The sequence below is a fragment of the Ochotona princeps genome, chromosome 8, assembly GCF_030435755.1.
Source record: "Ochotona princeps isolate mOchPri1 chromosome 8, mOchPri1.hap1, whole genome shotgun sequence".
In the NCBI taxonomy this organism is placed as follows: Eukaryota; Metazoa; Chordata; class Mammalia; order Lagomorpha; family Ochotonidae; genus Ochotona; species Ochotona princeps.
In genome coordinates, this window is record NC_080839.1 from 25,424,971 (window position 1) to 25,448,659 (window position 23,689).

Consider the following 23,689-nt stretch of genomic DNA (forward strand, 5'->3'; position numbering starts at 1 on the left):
CACGGTTGAATATAAACCAAAATTGAAATGTCTATGAAGAAGTCACAGGTTGTGGTTGAGAACCTGCATTTTCCTATTAACATATTGGTTAATCAATACCATGTCAATTAATGTCACAATGTTGTAAATGGTTGGAAATATTATGTTGGGGCTTTTAATTGATTGGGATGATACTCTGCCGGCTCTACCTTCAGACCAGAGATGGTCTCACCAAGAAACCATTGAACTTACCAGGACAATAAGATGCTGGACCTTATGCTTGGTAAATACCTCCAATGAAAGAATGTCAACTGAATTTGAACTATGGAAATGCAACAAGGTGGAGCAATCCGCCGTGGGGGGAGGGTTTGGGGAGGGGCGGGGGGAATCCCAGTGCATAAAAAATGCATCACATAATGCAATGTAATTAATTAAAAAAAATGAAATGCAATAAAAATATGTTTAAAAAAAAAAAAAAAAGAGAGATTGGGCCCAGCGCCGTGACCTAGCAGATAAAGTCCTCGCCTTGCATGCGCCGGGATCCCAAGTAGGCACCGGTTAACTCCCGGCAGCTCCACTTCCCATCCAGCTCCCGGCTTGTGGCCTGGGAAAGCAGTCGAGGACAGCCCAGTGGCTTTGGGACCCTGTACCCGCGTGGGAGACCCGGAAGAGGTTCCTGGTTCCTGGCTTCGGATCGGCACAGCACCGGCCATTGCACTCACTTGGGGAGTGAATCATTGCACAGAGGATCTTCCTCGCTCTCTCCTCCTCTCTGTTTGTCTGACCTTGTAATAAAAATAAATACATCTTAAAAAACAAAAGATTGTTAGAGATCTGTGATTTGAGGTAGGCATCTGCTACAAATGTTGTATTAGAAAGTTATTTGCATTTTTGTTCACTCAAAAATTAAAAAAAAAATTTATTGCAAAGTCAGGTATACAGAGAGAAGGAGAAACAGAAAGATCTTCCACCCATTGATTCACTCCCCAAGTGACCACAGCGTCTGGAGCTGAGTCAATTCAAAGCTAGGAGCTTGGAGCTTCTTCTGGGTCTTCCACTTGGGTGTAGGATCCCAAGGCTTTGAGCCGTCCTCCACTGCTTTCCCAGACCCCAGGCAGGGGACTGGATGGGAAGCGGGGCTGCCAGGATTAGAACCGGCATCCATATGGGATCCTGGCATTCAAGGCGAGGACTTTAGCTACTAGGCTACTGCGTTAGGCCCTAAAGTAATTTTTAAAAAAAGATTTATTTATTACTAAGTCAGATATACAGAGAGAAGAACAGAGAAAAAGATCTTCCATCCACTGTTTCACTGCTCAAGTGGCTGTAAAGGCTGGAGCTGAGCTGATCCAAAGCCAGGAGTCAGGAGCCTCTTTTAAGGTCTCCCATGGTACAGGGTCCCAAGGTTTTGGGGTGTCATCTGCTGCTTTCCCAGGTTACAGACAGGGAACTGCAAGAGAAGTGAAACAGCCGGGGTCTAAACCAGTGCCCATGTGGGATTTCGGCGCATGCAAGGTGAGGACTTAAACTATCACTAAGCTATCATTCTGGGCTCATAAAAGAATTCTTAAGTTTGCCTTTTACTTTCTTCAGTGATCGTTGATTCAGAAGTATGTCTTTCAAATCCTGGTGTTTATAAATTTGCCCTTTCAAAGTATACAAATAAATATCTTTAAGATACAAATAGAGAAGAGAGACAGATCTTTGATCTGCTGTTTCATTCCCTTAATGGCTGCAATGGCTGGAGCTGGGCTCGTTTGAATTCAGGAACTTCTTCCTGGTCTCCCACATGGGTACAGCAGCCCAGCTTCTAGTCATCTGCTGCTTTCCCAACATGTTAGCAACAAGTTGGATCAGAAGTGGAGCAGGCCAGGAGATAGTAATCTGCTCCCATGTGGAATGCTAGTGCTGCAGCAAAGTCTTAATCACGGGCTGATTTGGTAATAATTATTATTTTTTTTTTTGAAAGGCCATTTTTGCAGAGAAGCTCTCCCAGCTGCGGGTTCACTGCCCTAGTGGCAGGAATGGCCAGAGCCAAATCAATCCTAAACTGGGAGCTTCCTCTGGGTCTCCCATATGAGTACAGGGGTCCAAGGACTTGGGCTGTCCTGAGGCTTTCCCAGGCCATAAACAGAAAGTGAGATCAGAAATGGAGCAGCAGGGGCATGAACCTGCTCCCTTATGGGATGCCAACACCACAGGGTGGAGCATTAGCGCCAGCTCCCCCGTATACTTTTTTTTTCTTAAGATTTATTTTTATCGCAAAGTCAGATATACAGAGAGGAGGAGGAGAGTGTGTGGAAGATCTTCTGTCCAATGATTCACTCCCCAAGTGAGTGCAATGGCCGTTGCTGCGCCGATCCCAAGTCAGGAGCCAGGAACTTGTTCTGAGTCTCCCACACAGGTGCAGGAACCCAAGACTTTGGGCTGTCCTTGACTGCCTTCCCACGCCACAAGCAGGAAACTGGATGGGAAATGGGGCTGCTGGGATTAGAGATAGCACCCATATGGGATCCCGGGGCATGTTTGAGGACTTTAGCCACTAGGTCACACCCCTCCCCCAGTGTACTTTTAAAGAAAATATTCTTAAGCTCGTCCATTGGTTATTCCCCAGATGGCCACAATCAGAAGGACTGGGCCAGGCCAATGCAGGTCCCCCCTGTGGGGGCAGGAATTCCAATGGGGCTGTCCTGGGTGCTGAGCCAACCAGCCCCCCTTAGTTGTATCATCTTCAGGACTTCTGTTCTTGTTTGCTAGTTTTATTGCCATTGTGATCAGAAAAGATGTGCAATTGTTTTTAATGTGTTGCAGTTTGTGTCCTAGAGAATGCTCTTTCCAGGGCAAGTCAACAGGATGCAAACTGGCAGGGGTCTATGTCCCCTGGAAGCAGGGGGCTCCAACAGCAACTCCTTCCTCGAGACACTGTCCCAGTGCCTCAGCCTGGGTGACAGCATGAGGTGCCTCTCTGGAGCAGAGCTACTGGAGGCCCTGGAGAGCTCCCCTGGCTGGGTTCCAGCTGTGCCAAGCACGGGTCCCTCCTGTGGCCATGGGGTGGGTGCCGTGATGAGCGTGTTTGATCCCTCCTGCAGCTCTCCTCCCTGGCCCTGTGTGCCGTGGCTGTCCCAGTGTCCTCCAGCATCCTCCACAGGCACCCATCCCGAAATGCGGTTCTGGTCTCGTGATTTTGCTGGTGGAGGTTGCAGTGAATTCTGGGTACCTTCTATCAAGCATGTGGTACTCTAGACCTTTTAAAGATTTTTATTTGAAAGAATGGCAAGAAAAGAGGAAAGAGTGGGACTCGGAGAGAGACAAAGAGACAATGACAGAAGAAGCGGAGTGAGAGGAGACAGGGTGGGCAAAAGAGAGGCAGAAAGAACAGTGTGAGGAAGATGGAGGGAGAGGCCAAGAAGGGGTAGAAGATAAGAGGATGGGAAGGAGAGACCGAGAGAGGAGACAGGGATTAGGAGCGAAAGAGACAGACATGGCAGATCAAGCAGAGAGCGAGAGGCAGTAACAGACAGCAGAATGACAGGGAGAGGGGGAGGTGATCAGGGAAAGGAGGTGAAAGAACAGGGGGCGGTGACAGGGAGAGATGTAGAGATACACAATGAGAGGAGAGGAGAGAGGGAAAGCGGAGGAGGAGGGAATAAGGGGAGGAGGAGAGGAGAGAAAGGAGTTAGATGAGGCAGAGGACAGACAGAACGAGAGACCGGAAGTGAGAGAGGAGTGAGTGGCAGAGAATCAGAGGAGGAGAAGGGGGAGATAGAAGAGATGGAAAGTGAGAAGGAACAAGAGAAGAGGCAGAGAGGGAGATGGAGAAAGACTGACAGGTAAAGGACAGGAAGAGGAGAAGGGGGAAGTAGAGAATAATGGGGACAGAGGCAGAGATGGGGAGAAATACAAAGTGAGAAGAGGGACACAGGAGCGATGGAGGGAGTCAGGATGAAACAGAGATGGAGGCAGAGAGAGGAGACAGGGGAGGCACACGCCGGGATCCCATATGGGCGCTGGTTTGTGTCCCAGCAGCCCTGCTTCCCATCCAGCTCCCTCCATGCTTGTGGCCTGGGAAAGCACTGGAGGACGGCCCAAAGCCTTGGGACCCTGCAGCTGTGTGGGAGACGTGGAAAAGGCTCCTGGCTTTGAATCAGGTCATCTCTAGCCATTGTGGCCACTTGGGGAGTGAATCATCAGATGAGCTTTCTACCTCTCCTCCTCTCTGTAGTTCTGCCTTTCCAATAAAAATAAATCTTAAAAAAGAGAGGGGAGGGCCCGGCGGCGTGGCCTAGCGGCTAAAGTCCTTGTCTTGAACGCCCCGGGATCCCATATGGGCGCCGGTTCTAATCCCGGCAGCTCCACTTCCCATCCAGCTCCCTGCTTGTGGCCTGGGAAAGCAGTCGAGGACGGCCCAATGCATTGGGACACTGCACCCACGTGGGAGACCCAGAAGAGGTTCCAGGTTCCCGGCTTTGCATTGGCGCAGCACCGGCCGTTGTGGTCACTTGGGGAGTGAATCATTGGACGGAAGATCTTCCTCTCTGTCTCCTCCTTTGTATATGTGACTTTGTAATAAAAATAATTAAATCTTTAAAAATAAAGAGGGGAAAGAGGAGGGGGAGTTAGAGACAATGACAGATGAAGGGAAAAGAGGGAGAGGCAGAGAGAAGATGAAGACAGCACCCAGGGGCAAGAGAGGGGTGGGGAGAGAGCGAGCAGGGGAGAGGAGAGGAAAGAGAAAGAATTGCAGGGAGGGGGGAGGAAGAGAAGGAGAGTCAGAAAGAGTGGCAATGGAGAGAGAAGACAAAGTGTTAAAGGACAGAGTGGGAAAAGACAAGCAGAGGAGAGGATATTAGGGTTAGGCATGGGGGGGACAGAGAAATAGAAGAAGGGGGAGACAGACGGAGGGCCCAACAGGGACAGGGGAGTAGGGGAGAGAGGAGACAAACAGAGATAACGGACAGCAAGGCAGAGAGGATGGGGAGAGAGAGTGACAGAGAAAGGACAGATCACGAGAAGTAGAAGGGAGAGGAGACAGAAAGGGAGGAGAGGCAGAACAAGAGATGGAGAAGCATCGAGAGAGAGAGGAGACAGAATACAGATCAAGGACACAAAGAGGAGAGACAGGTGAAGGAGGACAGACACAGCAAGAATTAGAGAAGCTGGGCCCAGCGGCGTGGCCTAGCAGATAAAGTCCTCACCTTGAACGCCCCGGGATCCCATATGGGCGCCGGTTCTAATCCCGGCAGCTCCACTTCCCATCCAGCTCCCTGCTTGTGGCCTGGGAAAGCAGTCGAGGACGGCCCAATGCTTTGGGACACTGCACCCGCGTGGGAGACCCGAAAGAGGTTCCTGGTTCCCGGCTTCGGATCGGCGCAGCACCGGCCATTGCGGCTCACTTTGGGAGTGAATTGAACGGAAAATCTTCCTCTCTGTCTCTCATCCTCTCTGTATATCTGACTTTGTAATAAAAATCTTTAAACAAAAATTAGAGAAGCGGAGAGAGGCGATAGATGAACAGGGAAGGGGAGAGGAAGAGAGATGAGCAGCGGCAGAAAGTGAGAGAGAAGTAGACTAGGCGATAGGAGACACAGCAGCTCAAGGGCAGAGTGGGAGAGAAGCAGAGATGGAGAGTAAGAGGAAGGGAGAGAGACTGCAAAGCGTGAGCTAGAGTACAGAGGAGAGACAGATCCTGCATCATTGGTTCACTCCCCAGGTGGCTGCAATGGCTGGGCTGGAGCCAGGAACTTTTTTAGATTTCATACTTTGGTGCAGTGGTGCATAGTTGTGGGCCATCCTCCTCCTCTTCCACTGGAGCAGATGGGACTCGAACCAGTGCCCATGGGAGGGATGCTGGTACCAGAGGCTTAACGTCCTTAATATGTGTTGTTCTTTGTGCTGTTAAATCTTCAAACAAAAGCTTTATTTTTATTGAAGAGCAAATCTGCAGAGACAAGTAGAGACAGATCTTCCACCTACTGACTCACTTTCCAAAAGGATGCAACAGCTATAGCCGAGCCGAGCTGAAGCCAGGAGCTTTTTACAGGGTTCCCATGTGGGTGCAGGGTCCTAAAGACTGGTGTATTATCCTGTGCTGTTTTCCCAGGCTGCAAGCAGAGCTGGATTGTAAAAGGAGCAGCTGTGACACGAATCAGTGCCTGCGTGAGATGCCAGTGCTTACACAAACAGCATTAGTCTGTTGAAGAACCACACTGGATCTTTATTAGGTTCAAAATTTCTGATTCACACTTCCTTAACTAGAATTTTTGTCTTTTTTTTTTTTTTTTAAGTTGGATGCGTTGGGCTTGGCAAGGTAGCCTAGCATATGCAGGGATCCCATAGGCACACTGCCAGTTTGTGTCCCGGGTGCTCCACTTCCCATCCAACTCCCTGGTTATTACCTGGGAAAGCAGTTGAGGACGGCCCAAAGCTTTGGGACCCTTGGCACCCACGTGGAATATCTGGAAGAGGCTTCTGGCTTCGGATCAGCTCAGCTCAAGTCATTGCAGCCACCTGGGGAGTGGACCAGTGGGCAGAAGATCTTTCTGTCTCTTCTCTCTGCATATCTGACTTTTCAATTAAAATAAACAAGCAGATCTTAACAAAAGAAAAAGAAAAAAGCAGCAGCTCTGACTTCAGGCTAGCCCAGCCCTGGCTGTTGTGGCCATTCGGGGAGCAAACTAGTTAAGGTCTCTCTCTCCCCTCGTTTTTTTTTTTTTTTTTTTTTCAAAATGAATTTCATGAGCAGCACAGCTGGGGAGTCCTGAGAGCCGTGCACGGGCGAGGTCCCTCTGTGCTCTCAGACTGGGGCTGGCCTGGTTACTCACCTTAAGCTACAAGAATGACAGTGTGACTTACCTGCTGTGGTCCTAGGGCCTTTGTTTTTTTACCTCAGTGGCAATAATATTTATGACTTACACACACATTTGATCCTCGCATCCCACATCAGCCTGGGAGGGGAGGGGAGGGGAGGGGAGCCAGGCCCCTGGTTTAGAAAGCCAACAACTTTTGCAGTCCAACTGTTGGGTTCTGGGTTTCTGGACTTGAATCAGCCCGAGTCTCCTGTGAATGAACCTGTATGTTTTGTTAAGATCCAGCCACGTGGATTAACGCTGTAGGTGAGAGAAGGAGCGGGTGCAGCAGATGGCACAGGTGGGGCTTGTGACCATCAAGGGAGGTACAGGGATTAGGCACATAGATGAAGAACAGTTCACTGTGATCCTTTCCTGGAAGCACACTTGGTGAGAACAACTCAGATGCAGGCACAATTAGGAGTAGGTGTTGTGGTGTGGCAGGCGCCGCTTTGAGGCCCAGCCACTCCAACTTCGCATCCCGCTCCCTGCTCGTGGCCTAGGGAGGCAGCAGAGGATGGCCCAAGTCCTTGGGACTCTACACCCTGGCTTCAGACTGGCTCAGCACTGGCCACTGCAGCCATTTGGGGAGTGAAACAGTGGATGGAAGCTGTGTGTCTCCCAAAAGGAAAAATATATGTTCACTCTAACATTAGACAACCTCCATTGAGAATACAAAACAAAAACTAAGGTAAACATACACACTTGTAATCTCCTAAACAAAGGATGTAATGGAGCCCAGAGCACCAGGAATCAAAGAAAACTGACAGAATACATCTCTACAACTGAATACAAGTAGAGCCCCAAACTTCTGAGCATACCTAGACAGAACATTGAAGTTTTTTTTTTAAGATCTATTCATTTTTTATTCATTAATTACATTGTATTACATGACACAATTTCATAGGTACTGGGATTCTCCCCCCTTCACCCCAAACCCTTCCCCCATGGTGAATTCCTTCACCATGAAGCATAACCACAGCTCAGGTTCCGTTGGGATTCCCTAATTAAAAGCTCACACCATACAGAGTCCAGCATCCCACTGTCCAGTCAAGTTCAACGGCCTCTTAGGGAGGCCCTCTCAGGTTTGAAGATCTATTTAGTTTTATTACAAAGTCAGATATACAGAGAGGATGAGAGACAGAGAGGAAGATCTTCCGTCCAATGATTCACTCCCCAAGTGAGCCGCAACGGCCGGTGCTGCGCCGATGCAAAGCCGGGAACCAGGAACCTCTTTCGGGTCTCCCATGCGGATGCAGGATCCCAAGACTTTGGGCCGTCCTCGACTGCTTTCCCAGGCCACAAGCAGGGAGCTGGATGGTAAGTGGAGCTGCCGGGATTAGAACCGGCGCCCATATGGGATCCCGGGGCATTCAAGGTGAGGACTTTAACTGCTAGGCCCCAGCCGCCAGACCCAGAACATTGAACTTCTGTCCTTACCTACGCCAACCATGTCCTGACCCATGTAAAAAGTGGAAAGTTGGAATCAAGACTACACTTGACAATTTCACTATAAAACACTGAGGTGAGTGGAGAGGAGACATTAGGAATGTCCTTTTTTGCTACATCTCATGGGATTTGATACTTTTGCTTTTTAATATAGGAAGAAAAAAATTTTAATCTAAAAAATTATTATTACTTATTGGTAAATAATTACTGTTCCTTTGTTCCCGTTGATTTTGGTTCATGGCCTTTAAGGGGAAGTATAGTAACTGTGTAATAAAAACTATCATAACCAGCTGTGGAGATGGCAATCAATACAGTATGCATCTCTACTTCCAAAGCTGAACCCCCAAAGAAATTTACCAATAGGATGCTGGACTCTGCCATTGTCCATGCCTGCGTGTGGGGTTACAGTGGCAATGTGGGGAGATCAGTGAGGGGCGGGGAACCTCAGAGCGTAGGAAACCGCATTGTAAGATAATAATAAAAAAGGAAGATTATCTCCCTGTCATTCTTTCAAGTAATCAATCTTTTGAAAAGGTTTCACAATGCAAGGATGAAGCTATGCCTCTACATCTATAGAACGAGATATCAAGCAATTATTTAAAGAGGTGCAGCTGTTATGGCTGCCTAACTATATAAGTAAAAACGTTACAACAGCAAAATTACTGCACTCCACTTACAAATACACATCACAAGGGCAGTGCAGAAAATTTATGAAAAATGGAATTAAATTTTGGTACCAAAAAATCTGATCTCTGAATGTGCATTTCCATGAACGTTCTGAAATGCCCTGACATGTGGGGGTCTTTCCACACAGGAAATGTTGGTAACTCCTCATGCTGGCATCTCCAGGCACTGACCACTCTGTCCTGCTGGTTTTCTGTATGGCACACGGCACTGGCAGGGGCACAGCTCCCTACAGCTCCTCCAGTCCTGGCCTTCCTGCCAGCCCTGGACGCGAGGTCTACAGGATAGGCTTAGAAAGGGACCGAAGTGGGTCTCATTGTACAAGAGGCAAAAAAAGCAAGCTTGTACATGTATGTTTCCCCCTTCTTTCTCACGCACAGACCCTCTTAGTTTCTTGGATATGTGTGTGTGAAAGCACATGCAGAAGGTGCTGCTGAAACAAAATGAGTACAGCCCACACCTTCTGACTGGCACCTGCTGTGAATGCGGGGTTGCTGCCAGGAGCCCCTGGGGCTTGAGCTGTCCCACCTTGCAGGACGTGGCCTCGGTTGTGGCTGGAAGGCCCCTGCAGCTGACATGGATGCTCTAGTCTCCTTAGTTCACAGTTGCCTCTTTCAAACAGCTGCCAATGGCTGGAGGGAGAGCCTGCAGATTTTAAGGAGAGGAAGCTGTCTCCAAGCGCAGTGAAATCAGGAGCTGAAAGACAAACGGAAAGAAACGAGACAGACCAGCGAAGGAGGTGTCTGCTCCCGGCTGTTCTGGTGCTGGCCTCAGTCCTGAGCCGCCAGGAACCTGCAGTGCCCATGGTAAGGGCTCCCCGCACATGGCCCCCTGCGCACCCCCACTCAAGTCCAGGTACAAGGCAGAGAGAAAAGAGGAACCACACCAAATTTGAGTGCAAAAAATAAATATAAAATTTATTAAAACACCCACAATATTTTAAAGATACCAGGAGTAATACAGTTCACAAACCCAGTTGTTTGTGTAAATTATAATAAAATACAAATCAAAAAAGGATACATACTTGCAATTTCTAGGCACCCTAAATTAAATTTACTGAAACACTGGGGAGGGCAGGAAGGGAGGGTGAGGAGGGGTCATCAGGAGGCAAACCAATAAAAGCAGAAGGAAAAAATTAACAGAGATAAAAATTATACAAAATAAAATTATCAGCATAAATTTACTAAGAATATCTACAGTTTAATAATACACATCCTATTGCCTTGAGACATTGCAAAAAATCTACCATTCATCCATCAACCCCAGATAAACTTCATTTCAAGTAGCCACAGTTTACAAAGACGGAATATTCAAGTATGGTTGTTAAGTACACCTCCATTGGAAGCCAGGGAACCAAACAGGAATTTGAAGAGATAAAAACTAAAACACATCAAAAAGCTACAGGGGTTCTAGATTAAGTCTAATGCATTCATAGTTCCACTCTGCCACCTGCCTTCAACACATGGAAAAGAAATGACATTACTCCTGCTCTCTTCCCCTCTCTCCCTTCACCAAAGAAACGAAACAAGGACTCCTGTGTGGGAACCAAGACAGTTTGGAATGTTCACATGAGCTGGCTGGGTTTGCATGGAGCTCCCCCTGGGTGGCTGACAGGTTGTTCCCCTGTCACAGGAGAACAGAACAGTACCACTCAGAAAGCATCCCTGATCATCAGAACAGAAGCCAACAAGGAAGTACATCAACCTGCTCACGGACTCTGGGAGCAAAAAAAAAAGCAAGTGCAGACTTTGCATTTCTGCGCTGCAGCCTCTGCTCAGGGGAGAAGCTATTGCTGGACTCTCGCCCACAGGACAAGAGCCGGGAGCACCGGCGGGCGCGGGCAGGACAAGCAAGGCTGGGGGTGTGCACCTCAAAGTGTTGGTTTTGGTCCAGAGGACGCTAAAGTTGGCTGTGCATGTGCACAAGAGCACATGCTGCAGAGGAACTAGATTCAGGGGGTGTCACTCCAGCCCATGCCCCCCGGCCAGGGCCAAACTGGGATCTGTGGGCAGGCAGGAGAGTCATGCTGTGTTTTAAAGCAAAGTGGACTCTGTCAACCACCCCAGCCTACCTGCCTTGTTCTTTCAGCCATGCTGACTGCTGAGATGGAAAATCAGAGTGACCCCAAGACTCCTCAGGGTCCAGGACCCTGTCAGATGGACCACCCACAGGAATCAGACCCTCATGGACACCACCTCGCCACAGTTGTCACCATGTCATGTTTTTGAGGTATTTAAAAAAACCACGGTGACAGTGGGTGACACACAGTGGGGCTTCCTGTGGAGTTTTGGAAACATAAGCTTCTGTGGACCCAAGAAAATTCATAACAGCACCAACTAGGAAGCAGCTCCAGCAAGCCTGGAAAGCTTCAACACGAGGCATTGCCCACAAGGGAGGGTCCACACTGGGCACAGGCTGCGAGCTTGCCCGCCCTGGTCCCAGCAAGACCCCTCCCAGAGATGTCTGCCTAGCACCTGGGCCGCTCCGGGCTCTGCCGACGGCGGCCACACCCGCAGGGGCGGGAGCACCTGACTCCCCTCTGGAACCGCTCCTCAGGCCTGAGTGCCAGAGTGCACCTGCCCCACCAGGCAAACCCCAGTCCCCTGTACAGTGAGGGAGCTGGCCGCTTACCCACCTGCCTTGGTTGGGGCTGTTTTGGCCACTTGGGAAAGAACAGCGGAACAAAGCAAAACAGCCGCCCAGAGCGGATCCAAGCATGGTAAACAGAGGTTTCCAAAGACAGCACCAAAAGAAGGATGGGGTGAGGGGACACGAAGAAGCCGAGAGACTGGAGCCCACCTCGTTTTTGGTTGGTTGTGGTTTCAGCATGGGGCTAGCACCTCAGCAAGACAGGATCAGGGACAGTCACATTAAAACACCGTAGCACCATTTTATTTAGACTATTTCAATTCATAAAAATGCTTCCTAGGCCATAAAACACACTGCAGTAACAAAAGGGAAGAGAGCTTAGTTGAGGCACGTCAGGGATAGGAGTCTTCCGCCAGCTCTGCCTTACTGTGACATCCTGCTGTGGTGAAACAATCGAGAAGGACGTCTGGCTGGATTTCGCTCAACGACATCACGCTCCTGTCTACTCCCTGGCACCCGGCCTCACACACCTACACATCTGCAAAGCCCTGAGCTTTGCTCCATTCCTCACTTCACTCCGTCCCAGAGAGGCCTGAGAGGCCCGGCTGGGGACCTGTTGCCACACCCACACTGTCCTCTCAGAAGGTAGAGGGACCCAGGGAGCTGGGCTGGGAGACGCTGACTCTGCCCAGCACGAGACCTGTGCGACACCTGCAGCCAGGCTGCCAGGGGTTAGGTAAGGGTTTTTTGAGCTAGCACCAGTTATTTTGTGAGAACCTGCCATGAAGCAACTTCTGTTCTGGGGGGGAAAAATCTCTTAGCATTGAACTTGGCAAGTGCTTCCCTCGCACACCAAGGCAGAGAAAAACCAAACAACGTGAGCAGGAGGTGGGGGGGGGGGGCAGGTGCCTGCACTGTGCGTGGGTGGTGGTGGCGGGGACTCGGGCCCTGTCTGCTGTCACCATGTCGGGACTCTTTAGGATGTGGTCATGCTTTAGGTTCTGTAATTGCGATGGCTTTATTTTTCTTCTCATGATAGAAATGTCAATCATTTTTAGGACTTTTAAAAAAAATGATCATGCCAGTAAAAAATAAAAATCTGCTTCTTCTAGGAAACCTTCAGCAGCACGGGGGAGACAAAGAGCTGTGCATAGTTACATTTGAAGCACACGACTAAAGCATGCGGACGTCAATGACTGAGCTTTGAGGTAGGTTAGACGTGTAGTGTGGAGAGTGGGCACGGGCCGGCTTGGCTGGCTGGGGGGCCCCGCGGCCTCACCTCGCAGCAGCCTGCGTCCTACCCTAGTCGCTCATGGGCTGGCAGGGGGAGGGGGCGCAGCTGTCCCATGCTTCGCGCTTGTACTGGGTTCTCCTTGCATCTAATGGCTTTGCTACCAAGGGGCCAGAGGGGGTGGGGGAAGCATATCGGACACACAGGAAGATTCACACCTACCCGGCACGGGCATCACCTGGGTTACACGCGGGACCTTCCAAACCAACAGCCAACCTGGGGCTTCCACGGGTCACGCAGACAGTCACAGTCGCCACATGTTTTCGTAAAATAGCATATCTCTTGCTTAAGATCATTTAAAATGACGTTTTCAAGGCACCCCCGCATCTACCTAAGCACGGAGTCAAATGAGACCTGCATAAGAGTACTGATGCGATAAGCAAAATAGCATTTCAAGGACCCAACTCTTCCTCAAAACTAGAAAATTAGCATGCTTGTTAAGACTCTGCTTCCTTTAGCTTGTCACACTGAAGGTCAGAGGTTTTTTCCTATAAATCTGAATTCTGAATAATTCTAAGTCCTGATAAGCTCTTGGGTATTTATTTCCAAAACAATAATATTGTTTTTGTCCTGTAAAATAAATGCAACTTTACAGAATATGGTCAAAATGGAGGATAGACAAAGCACATTAAATATTCAGCTACTATTTACAGTTTCTCCCACAATCACATGTTAAAACTTTTTTTTTTTCAAGTTGCTGCTTAAATCTAGGCAAAAGTGCTTAAAAAACTCTCTCCTATATACAGTGAAAAGCAGACCACGTGAATGCTCAGGACGTCTTGCGGCCATCCCGCTGGCGTTTGCAGCCGAGGCCCCAGGAGCGCCCAGCGGCCAGCTCTCCGCTCCGACACAAGGCACCTGGAAGCTCAGGGACTCGCCTGCCTTCAGCATCGTCATCTGATTGTTAGACTCTACTGATGAATGAGGACCTACATCTGACAAAGACTGCGCGAGAAATACGGAATGATGATCCCAGGGCGTGGCGGCCCCACGTGCCTCTCCCCACACTCACCACATGCGTCCCCACAGGTAGCCGGACTTCCCTTCTGCCAATGCCACAGGAAAGCACACTCCAAGAAGCCTGCCCTGCTGAAGGGGAGGGCTGCTTCCACCTGCCGGGCCCAACCTAGCTCAATAATGTCACAAAGAATTAAGCACCACATCCTCAAATAACTGAACAAATGCACCAAAATTTTAGAACAGGTATGTTGAAGTGGGTGGAGAGGGGAGGAAGGAGAGGACATGATCAGATGGAGAAATGGCACCAATGAGGGAGGGGAATCATAGCAACCTGCTGAGAAACATGTGACTCTTGCACTTTAAAACTGGTAAGGGTCGCTCCCCAACCCCACCCCGAAGGAGCACGGAGGGGGCAGGCTCGGGGAGGCATGCACCAGGGTCCAACGTGGACATGAGGAGGAGGGGTGGACGTGCTCACCGCTGTTACCCCGCCAAGCTCCCACAGGCTGCACCCTGCCCGCGGAGCTGGAGTCCCAACCTGGAGGAGACAGCACCAGGCTCTGCTACAGCACCAGGTTCCGCACAGCCCTGCGCACAGAGGCAGGGCCATGCTGGGCTTTTCACAGCTTGGATTCAGCTTCTGACTTTTCAAAGATACAGTAGCCCTTTGCTCCATCCCAGCATAGACTTTGGGGGTGGGGAGCGTTTGCAAAAACTGCCACTCAAATTCCTTCAGCGCCAAATTCACTGGCTCCTGGGGGCCCCTTCAGCTCCCAGGTGCTGCCTAGTGAGCCGTGACAATGTGTGACTTGATAAATAACGGACAGTGGATTCAGTGTGGAGACTACCAAGCCTGAAGCTGTCTACTTCCAACCTGATTTCTGGGGGAGATCTAGGCCAGCGTGTCCAGGGTGGGGCCCCCAGCAGCCAGCTGGGGTTGTTTGGCTACATACAGACTCTCCCCTCCTGCAGCAGAGCTCAGGGGCTGGTGGCAGCGAGGGACAGCCCGGGGGGCTGACCCTGCTCCTGGGCCCAGCTGGCCTGAGCAGGAGCGAGCGACCGCTGGCCTTTCCTGCCCATCCTTTACCATTACTATTGTCGCTTAAAAAATCCAATAAATACACATTTTAAATGGAATTTAAAACTACTCCTTTGTGAAAGGACACTATAAATTTTCTTTCCATTATTGTGATATACAAGGATAGAGTTTTAAAAACAAAGGAAATAAAAGCCCCTCCAAAGAAGAGAGGAGGAGGAGGGAAAAAAAGTGGAGATATAAATATTAAGATCATGGGGGGGGAATCACCCGACAGCCGTAGTTTCTTCAAAGTGCTGGGGAAGTAGGGGGCGGGGCGGGTCAGCTCTGAGGTCTGGACCATAAATACATATATATGATATGCATTATCTATATATGTATAGAGATAAAAAGACTTCTGCACCCCCAACCCGCCCCCAGGCATGAGGGCGAAAGCACCAGAGGCAGCTCGGGCTGGGCCCGACGCTGAGGTACGCTGGCTCCCTGGCACCTAGATCCATCGGCTGTAGGGGCCAGTGACCTTCGTGTAGGCGTAGGAGGACACGGTGACGGCCGAGTCTGTGGGCATGGCCAGCGCCTGCCGCGTGGGGATGCTCCCCTTCTTCTCCTTCTGCTGCGGCTCGGCCACCACGGTGCCGCCCCACTTGCGCTTCTTGCCGTACAGCTTGGCCTCCTGCTGGCCCAGGCCCAGGCGCGCCGCCTCCTCTTGGCGTGCGCGCGCCCGCTCGGCCAGCTGCTTGACCTTGGCCTCCCAGAGCGCCAGCCCGTGGTTGGGCTGGTTGAGGTTCTTGTGCTGGTAGAAGACCAGCGAGATGCGGGTGGGGTGGCAGCGGTTGGGCTTCTTGAGTGGTGTGGTGGCATGCAGCTCCCGCCGGGCGCACTCTATGAGGATGGAGCCGTGGGCCGGCGCCACGGCCACGCCGCCGATGTTCTCGTCCAGGAAGTTGTGCTCGCTGTCTGACCACAGCTCCTCCTCCTCCTCCTCTCCAGCCTTCTCCTCTTTCACAGCCCCCTTGGAGGCGGGCTCCTCATTGACTGCTCCAGGCGCCCCCACTGCCGCTGCTGCTGCTGCGGGGCCCTCCTCCAGGCCAAAGGGCTCCCACAGCTTGTCGGGCCCCGGACCCAGGGGCCCACCAAGGCCCGGCCAAGCCTTGTCCAGCTGGCCCGCACCAGGCGTCGGAATCCTTCCTTCCTCCCCTTTCAGGGGGTTCCACAGCTTGTCTTGCAGCCCAGGTGAGCCCTTGAGGGCAGCACTGAGATCTGCTGCATCCACACCCCACGACTTCTCTGTCAGGCCGGGCCCAGGCAAGCCAGAGGCAGTGGCGGCAGTGCCACTTCCAAACTTGCAGGGGCTCCAGGGTTTGCCTCGCAGGCGCCCCCCCGTGTGGGGTGCTGACTGCTGCCCCTCACCAGGGAACAGCCCCCACTGGCCCTCTGGGAAGTGTGAAGGGGTCAGGCAGCCGGCCCCGAAGGAGCCAAGCTTGTCTGTAGCGGCAGCAGGGCTCTCTCCAGGAGGGTACACACCCCAGCTACCGCTCACACCATTGGTCCTCTTGGGGGACATGCTGGCACCTCCACAGAACTGGCCCCACAGGTGGTTGGGCCCCCCGTTCTGAGATGCCTCGGGCAGAGGTGGCTTGCCCAGCTTGCCCAGCTCTCGGGGGGCAGCTTCGGTCTGCACCAGTGGGTCTACGGGCTCTTGCTTGATGGATCTGGTGTAGCAGTTGGAGCTCTGGGAGAAGGGCATGGGATCCCTGGAAGCCGTGTGGAGCTGGGGTGCTCTGGGAAGCAGATACTCCTTGGGGCCTGGGTAAGCAGGCTGCTGGTGGGGAGGCGTGGGGAGGTGGGCATCGGTGGGAACAGCCTGGCCCGGCAGCTCAGCAAAGTCAGCACCACCATAGGCCGGGCTCAGGCCGCTGTGTAGAGCATGCAGGTCTGGCTTCTTCTCAAAACTGCCACTGCCGCTGCTGCCGTGGCCCCAGGCCCCGGGGCCCAGGAACTGGGAAGGGAAGACGGGGTTGCTGGGTGGAAAGCCGTAGTAGCCGAATGAGGGCAGCGCGTACTTGGCGTGGAAGCCGTTCACGGAGGTCAGGCTGGGCTGTGCGTAGTAGGAGTGGTAAGAGTAGACGCTGTTCATGCTGTACGGGTCGGAGGGCCGGCAGTTGCCCAGCACCGAGTAGCTCTCCACCACCGCATTGCTGCTGTACTTGAAGGAGCTGAAGTGGTTCTGCGGCTCCACCTTGAGGGAGGGCTTTAGGCCTGGCTGCGGCAACGCCCCCTTCAGAGACAGGCCTGTGGGTAAAAAAGGGGTGAGCTGGGCAAGGTGCCGGGACCCCCACAGCTTGACGAGGCCCATTCCTCACGATGAGTGCCCTAGGGGCCTGTGCCATGACATTGGCATCTCTTACAAGTGCCAATGGTTCAAGTCCCAGCGCTCTGCAACCTTTGGTCCAGCTGCCTGCTAAAGATCATGGGGAAAACAGCAGAAGATTGCCAAGTGCTTGAGCCTCTGCGCCCATGTAGGGACCCACATGGAGTTCCAGGCTCCTGGATTCAGCCCGGCCCAGCTTAACTATTGCAGCCAATTGGGAAGTGAATCAGATGAAAACCTCCAACTCCACCTTTCAAATCAATCCTCGTTATTTATTTTAAGAGGTGTTTTTCCTTTTGGGGAGGGCAGGTCAGGTGATTTGCGGAGGAATGCCCAAGCTGCGACCCACACGTGCTCCTGGGCACCACCTGGCACAGGCCTGAGCCCACAGGCAGCTGGGCAGTATCCACAGCCCTTCTGCAATCCCTGTGAGCTGGTGGGACACCCCCGGAAGGTGCTGGGGCCCAGAGGAATGGGGAACTACAGGCACCAGAGGTCTTGGGGCACACCCCCGGAGGATGCTGCTTCAGGTGGGAGCAGGGGCGAGCATGAGAGGCGTGCTGCCGGACATGGGTGTGCTGGGGAGTGGGGACCATCGTGGAGGCCAGGCCCGGCAGCTCAGGGCCCTCCCACACACACCTGTGTCAGGCGTGACGCCAGCCAGCTCCAGAGCTTCCTGCTTGATCTTCTCCGGAGTGCTCAGCTTCTCCTTCTGCATCATCTTCTTCTTCTCGGCTGCCGCCTTCCTGGCCTCAAGCTGCCGCTGGCGGCAGGACTTGGCGGGCTCGGGCAGGCGGCGGACCTCACGGGGGAAGGCGGTGAGCACCTGGATGGCACCGCTGCCCACCTTGGCGTTCTGGTTCTCCTCGCTGCCAAACTCATCTGTGCTGGCCATCTTGTAGAGCGGGAGCACATGTAGCTGCTCGTCCTCGGGGATCTGGCCCACGCAGCGATTGTCTTCCTTGGTCAGGGTGCAGACCTGGCTCAGGCAGGGGAGAGAGGACAGGAGTTGGCGCCCCGCACACCTGGAACCATGGGGTGCCTCTACCTCTAGTTTCTAGGCGGCGCTCTCACCTGGGTCTGTAGAGCCCTCCCACACATCCATGCACACTGCCATCTCTCCAGCTCCTCCTAGAGGCAAGCTGACCTCCCAGGCTCTTGCTGCTGGCAAGGGGTCAGGGTTGGCAGACCTACCCTGCCCAGTGCCCAGTCCTGCTGCCATTGCGCCATGCCATCCCAAAGAGCCTCGGACCTTCCGCTACTATTCTGAATACTTGGCTTCCTTTTGCTCTTATATTCTCTTCATTAAAAACCTTAGGGGCTGGCCTTGTAGCACAGTGGGTAATGCTACCACCTGCAACACTGGCATCTCATTTGAGGGCTCGTTTGAGTCCTGGATGCTCTACTTCAGATTCAGTTCCCTGTTAATATGCCTGAAAAAGCAGGGAGGATGGCCGAAGTCCTTGGGTCCCTGCAGTCACATGGGAGACAGACACAGAAGCTCCTGGCTACAGCCTGGAACAGTCCTGCCCATTAGGGCCATCTGCAGAGGGAACCAGCAGATGGAATAATAAATAATAAATAAAAATAATAAATCTCTAGGGAAAAAAAAAAGCACGCACAGGCCCAGATACCTTTTGATAACTGCACTGGATCTCACGCACACGATTTTCTAACCTCACGCTTATGTTGGCATAGTACAACTGATGCCTTACACCTTGCCTCCTCCCCCAGGGACTGAGATGCTGAAGACGGGATATCAAGAGCTTGTACCAAAATGGAATGACAAGATTATTTTTGTACAATAATTTCAAATTCATGCAGTCTTCTCATTAAACTCTCATTTTTCCATGAACTTTCTGAAGACCTCTGAGTCTACTGAATGTCTTGTGATCATTTCTACTTGTTTCTCTTACCATAAACAATACTTTTTGAAAATCCTTTTAACTTTCCAGGACATTTAATTCCATAAAACAAATGTTACGAATTAAAAGTGCCACATAGTGCCAAACTCCCCTGAAAAACGACTCCATTTTTCATTAAAACCAGACTGTGTTTAATTTGATCGTTTCATCCATAATTTTACCACTAACTTCTTTCAACACTTTCTGCTCTATATTAAAGCATATCTTCAATCTTGGTTTGGCATTTCTCAACCAGGTCTGCGTTTTTCAAGTTTCTTCTCTGCTCTTAGACTGACTGCATTCTTATTTCCTACAATTTCTGGGGTCTTGATCCTGGAGCAACTGCCCTCTAGTCCTTACAGACAGCAAATGACCCTCTACAGGTGTGCCAGTGACATCACACAAAGCAGCCATGCTAGAGCCCACACCCCAACCATCATGTCCTTTCTCAAACTCACACAGCAAGCCAATGTCCCCCTTGCTCCAAGTCACCCTGGTCAGTAATCACACAAGCAGGGATCGGCTGCTCAGCCCAGAGTCCACTGAAATCATTTGAACCAGTCACTCCTAATGCTAGGCAGCGTGCCCACCTTGCACCGTCCCGTAGTACAGGGCTGCGTGTTCCCTCCTCCCTGCCGTGGCTTTCCACGGAGCCTGCTGCTTTCCCACGGGGCTCCCACGCCGTGCGCGGTCAGCATCCACTCCCTTTGTGACCATCATTTTCACACCTGCTTGTTTTATTGTTATTCCTTTTGCTTACTTTGAAACTTTTTATAAGTTTGCTGAGACAGCAGTCCCATCTACCAGTGCATTTCTTAAATGCTGGCAAGGCAGGAGGCTATAGAGTTAATCTGAGCCTTCCACGTGGGTGGCAGGTGCACATTCACCCAAACCATCACCATGGCCTCCCAGGGCCTGCATCGGAGGAAGATGGAGCTGGCAGCCAGGGTCAAGGTTTCAACCGAGGCACCCTGAGGTGACACTCAGTTTTCTAAATCTTTGGGCCAAACGCGGACCCCCCGGGACCACTCCCATTTATCTAGAGTCATCCGTGCCCTGGGGCTTGGCCTTTTGGCTGAGATCAAGTAAATGTCATCATTACTACTTCTCGGCCACTTGTTACAAATACCACTGCAGGCACCGACAGGCTACAAAAGTGTCTAGACAAATGAGATCACACAACACGCTCAGGCTGTCCTGTGACCAGCTTGTCTTACTTACGGATGACTCAAGCCACCCGGTCTTTCTACTTTGCTTGAGGAATGTTACTACTGAACAGAAACTGAACCTTTTTGGGCATCAGCTTTAGTACCAATCCTTCACCATGAGTCTTCCTTCGGCATCTTGCTCTGCCAAGCCTATCTCTTCCCACAGCATGCCACCCTCATGCCCCCTGGCCTTGGACTGGACTCCTGTGCGTTTCCAGGCTGGACTGGCCATCAGCCCTGCTCTCTACCCCTCTCTAAGTCTCCGTGTTAACAGCAACTAAGCAAAGGTCAAGTGCAAAGGAGACAAAACGTGCTGCTCTCCCTACCACACACAAGAAACCTTACAGCGGTCTAAAGATATGGCCATCCTTATCTTAACCAGGACCGACAGTATATTCACAAGGATCAAGTATCGACAGGCAAGGAAAAATAGTAATAAAAGATACACAGAGGGAGATGGCATTGTTTGGACAATATCCTGCCAAGTGAGCAGGAGCCCAAGCTGACAGTCAAGGTCAGGTAGCATCACTATACTGGGCATGATGGAGAGCACTCACTGCCCTTCACGGGAGGATGGGTTAAACGCTGGCAGTGCTGTGCAGCCTGCCTCAGAGGGCGAGGAAGCCACTTCCACCCGCTGATGCAGAAAGCTCGAGCTATCTTCAAGAAAAGCAGACTATAGAACCTCATGTTTATATAACAGGAGCCTATGTGTGGATGCACCCAGGCTGGGTATCTGGATGGATGGCCATCCAAAATGCCCAGAGTGGTCAGATGTCAGGCAATCTTCGTATGCTATATAAAGGTTTTGACAGTAAGGAGTTAAACAGAAAACGGCCTAGCATGGTAGCCCCTAGTGGCTAAAATCCTTGCCTTGCAAGCGCCAGGATCCCATATGGGCACCACTTCGTGTCCTTGCCGCTCTACTTCCCATCCAGCTTCCTGCTTATGACTTGGCAAAGCAGTTGAAGATGGCCCAAAGCCTTGGGATGCTGCACTCGCGTGGGAGACCTGGAAGAGGCTCCAGGCTCCTGGCTTTGTATCAGCTGAGCTGCGGCCGTTATGGCCACTTAGGGAGTGAAATCAATGGACAGATTATCCTCTCTGTCGCTCTTCCTCTCTGTATATCTGACTTTCCAATAAAAACAAAATAAATCTTACAGAAAAAAAAAGATAGTACTTTCCGCCCACCCAAAGTCAGAAGCTTTGGAATAACTCCACAAGCTTCTGGATTAATTTCACTGTACCCCGTAGCTCCCGGATAGCCCTTCTCCCTGCCTCTAGCCTAACCCTGAAGGGTCCAGCCTTTCCAAATGTTTACAAGAAACCTTCCTGACAAGCTGACAAGGTGCAGACAGGAGCCTGCCTAGTCTTGGCCGTGAGGAGGGAAGATGAGGCACAGAAATGAAATTCTGGGCTGGCCTTTGAGGCCCAGGGGAGAGAAGGGCAGCCCCCTTTCCAGGCAAATGGGGGTGTGCCTCTGCCTCTTTCCCAGAACCCCTACCAGGAGCCCTGTCTGCCCAACACCTTGCTAAAACCAGGGGCTGGCATTATGGTGCGGCAAGTCGAGCCACTGCCTGGGCTGCCGGATTCCACAGGGGCTGTGGTTCCAGTGCCAGGTGCTCTGCTTCTGCTCCAGCTCTGTTAGTGCACTTGGGAAAACAACACAAGATGGCCCAGGTGCTTTGGCCCTTGCCACTCGTGGGAAACCCAGATGGAGTTCCAAGCTCTTGGCATGGGCCTGGCACTGCCCCAACTGTGCAGCCATTTGGTGAGTGAAGCATTAAGCCAAAGATCTCTCCTCTCTCCAACTTAGCCTTTCAAGTAAACTAAGGCTTTAGCGGTGAGGTGTGACAGCACCCTGTCCACTCGGCTCGTCCCTCCTCATGCCCATGCTGACCTGAACCCAGGGGCCTGCGAGGCTCTAACTATGAGCTGTATGCTCTTCAAACCCTTCCCTCCCAGCCTGCTCCTGGACCGCCATCCACACTGCTGGCAGACATCACCAAGCGAGCGCTTGAATTTCCCCTGATCTCCATCACAGGACAAGATATCAGCACACACCTGGGAGCTCAAGCTTTTGTCACTACTGCCAAGGATGGTCTTGCACAGGGCTCTGTCCCCGTCACTCCCTGCTACTGGGAGCAGTTCAATCAGCATGCACCTGCTCACCAGCTGCATCCATCAATGCGGCTAGAATTTAAAACCACCTGTGCACAGGGACCTGGCACCACGCGTCAGATAACCGGCACCTCTGGCTGCCCAAGGGGCCAAGCCCCATGGCACGCAGCGGGGACTGGGGGAGTATTTGCTCTGGGTAGTGGGAGGGAGCAGCAAGTGTGACAGTGTCCCTCGCAGCTGAGCTTCCTGCGCACTCTGCCATGGGGCTTCCTCCCAGGGGTACCCCACAGGCTTCCTTACCACAGTGCATCCATTGTAGAGGTTATGCTGGTCCTTGTGGGCGTGGGCACAGAAGTCCATGCAGGCCGTGACCCCCGAGAAGGGTCGCCCTTCCTTCAGCCCCAGGCGGCAGTCGATCGCTACTTCCTCATTGGTTACCTGTGGGGACAGCCAGAGAGCGGGCCTTGGGTGGGAGGGAGGGTGCGGAGAGGGCCCTGCGTCTCGCACCGGGACTGCGATGAGCCTCTGGCAGAGAAGCCTTGCAGCAGTATTTCCTTCAGGGTAGTCTCGAGTCTCCTTTGCCTGTCCAGGAGATGCAGGGCTGATCCGGGAAGTGGGGGAGGGGAGATCACAACACAAGGGAGACAGCATGGGGTGCAGCCAGCCGGGTGTAAAAACCCAAGGGCCCACCAAGGCCCACACTACCATCTGATTTCTGATCACAGAGAAGCCCACCCTCCTTCCTCCCCTCCCAGGGGTGCCTGTGTGGAGACACGGATGACCTGCAGGCAGAGAAGGATCCAGTACCTGGTTCTGATAGGCCTGGGGGGCCAGCTGCTTGTAGAGAGGGGCGACCTCAGTGGCCAGATCTTGGAAACTCTTCCGGAGCACTTCTTCCTGTGGAGAGGAGGGCTGTCACCCACAGCCCGGCCAACTGCCCCCGGAAGCCAGCCCCCGAGGTGCCTCTGGGAAGATGGGAGGTGATCCCAGGGTCCCTACAGACTCCACTTTCGAGTCAAGCACAGTGACACACACTGTGACAAGCCCCTGCCTGACACATCAACCCCTGAGTCACTTCTCTGTATCAAGACCAGTTTAGGGGCCTGGTGGCGTGGCCTAGCAGCTCAAGTCCTCGCCCTGAATGCCCCGGGATCCCATATGGACACCGGTTCTAATCCCGGCAGCTCCACTTCCCATCCAGCTCCCTGCTTGTGGCCTGGGAAAGCAGTTGAGGATGGCCCAAAGCCTTGGG

At 52.1% G+C, this 23,689-nt stretch overlaps 1 protein-coding gene and 1 long non-coding RNA gene across 8 annotated transcripts in view; one reads left to right on the plus strand and one right to left on the minus strand.

Annotated features, from left to right (window-relative positions):
• LOC131480986 (uncharacterized) overlaps positions 1 to 14,166 on the plus strand; it is a 41,760-nt gene extending 27,594 nt beyond the window's left edge. Inside the window, exons 2-4 of one of the 3 annotated variants that reach the window (XR_009245947.1) lie at positions 11,046 to 11,186; positions 12,659 to 12,754; positions 13,584 to 14,159. This is a non-coding gene — a long non-coding RNA (uncharacterized LOC131480986). Of the gene's footprint in view, positions 1 to 11,045; positions 11,187 to 12,658; positions 12,755 to 13,583 lie in introns of all 3 variants that reach the window. The other 2 variants (XR_009245946.1, XR_009245945.1) reach the window with 2 other exon arrangements.
• The window catches only part of TET3 (tet methylcytosine dioxygenase 3), a 104,873-nt gene continuing 95,345 nt past the window's right edge, over positions 14,162 to 23,689 (minus strand). For all 5 annotated transcript variants that reach the window (XM_058667734.1, XM_058667735.1, XM_058667737.1 and 2 more), the window contains 4 exons: positions 23,245 to 23,334; positions 22,738 to 22,875; positions 17,844 to 18,183; positions 14,162 to 17,125 (listed from right to left, as the gene is read on the minus strand). In XM_058667734.1, coding sequence (XP_058523717.1) covers positions 15,324 to 17,125; positions 17,844 to 18,183; positions 22,738 to 22,875; positions 23,245 to 23,334 — 2,370 coding nt within the window. In that variant the 3' untranslated portion in view covers positions 14,162 to 15,323. The remainder of the gene's footprint in view (positions 17,126 to 17,843; positions 18,184 to 22,737; positions 22,876 to 23,244; positions 23,335 to 23,689) is intronic.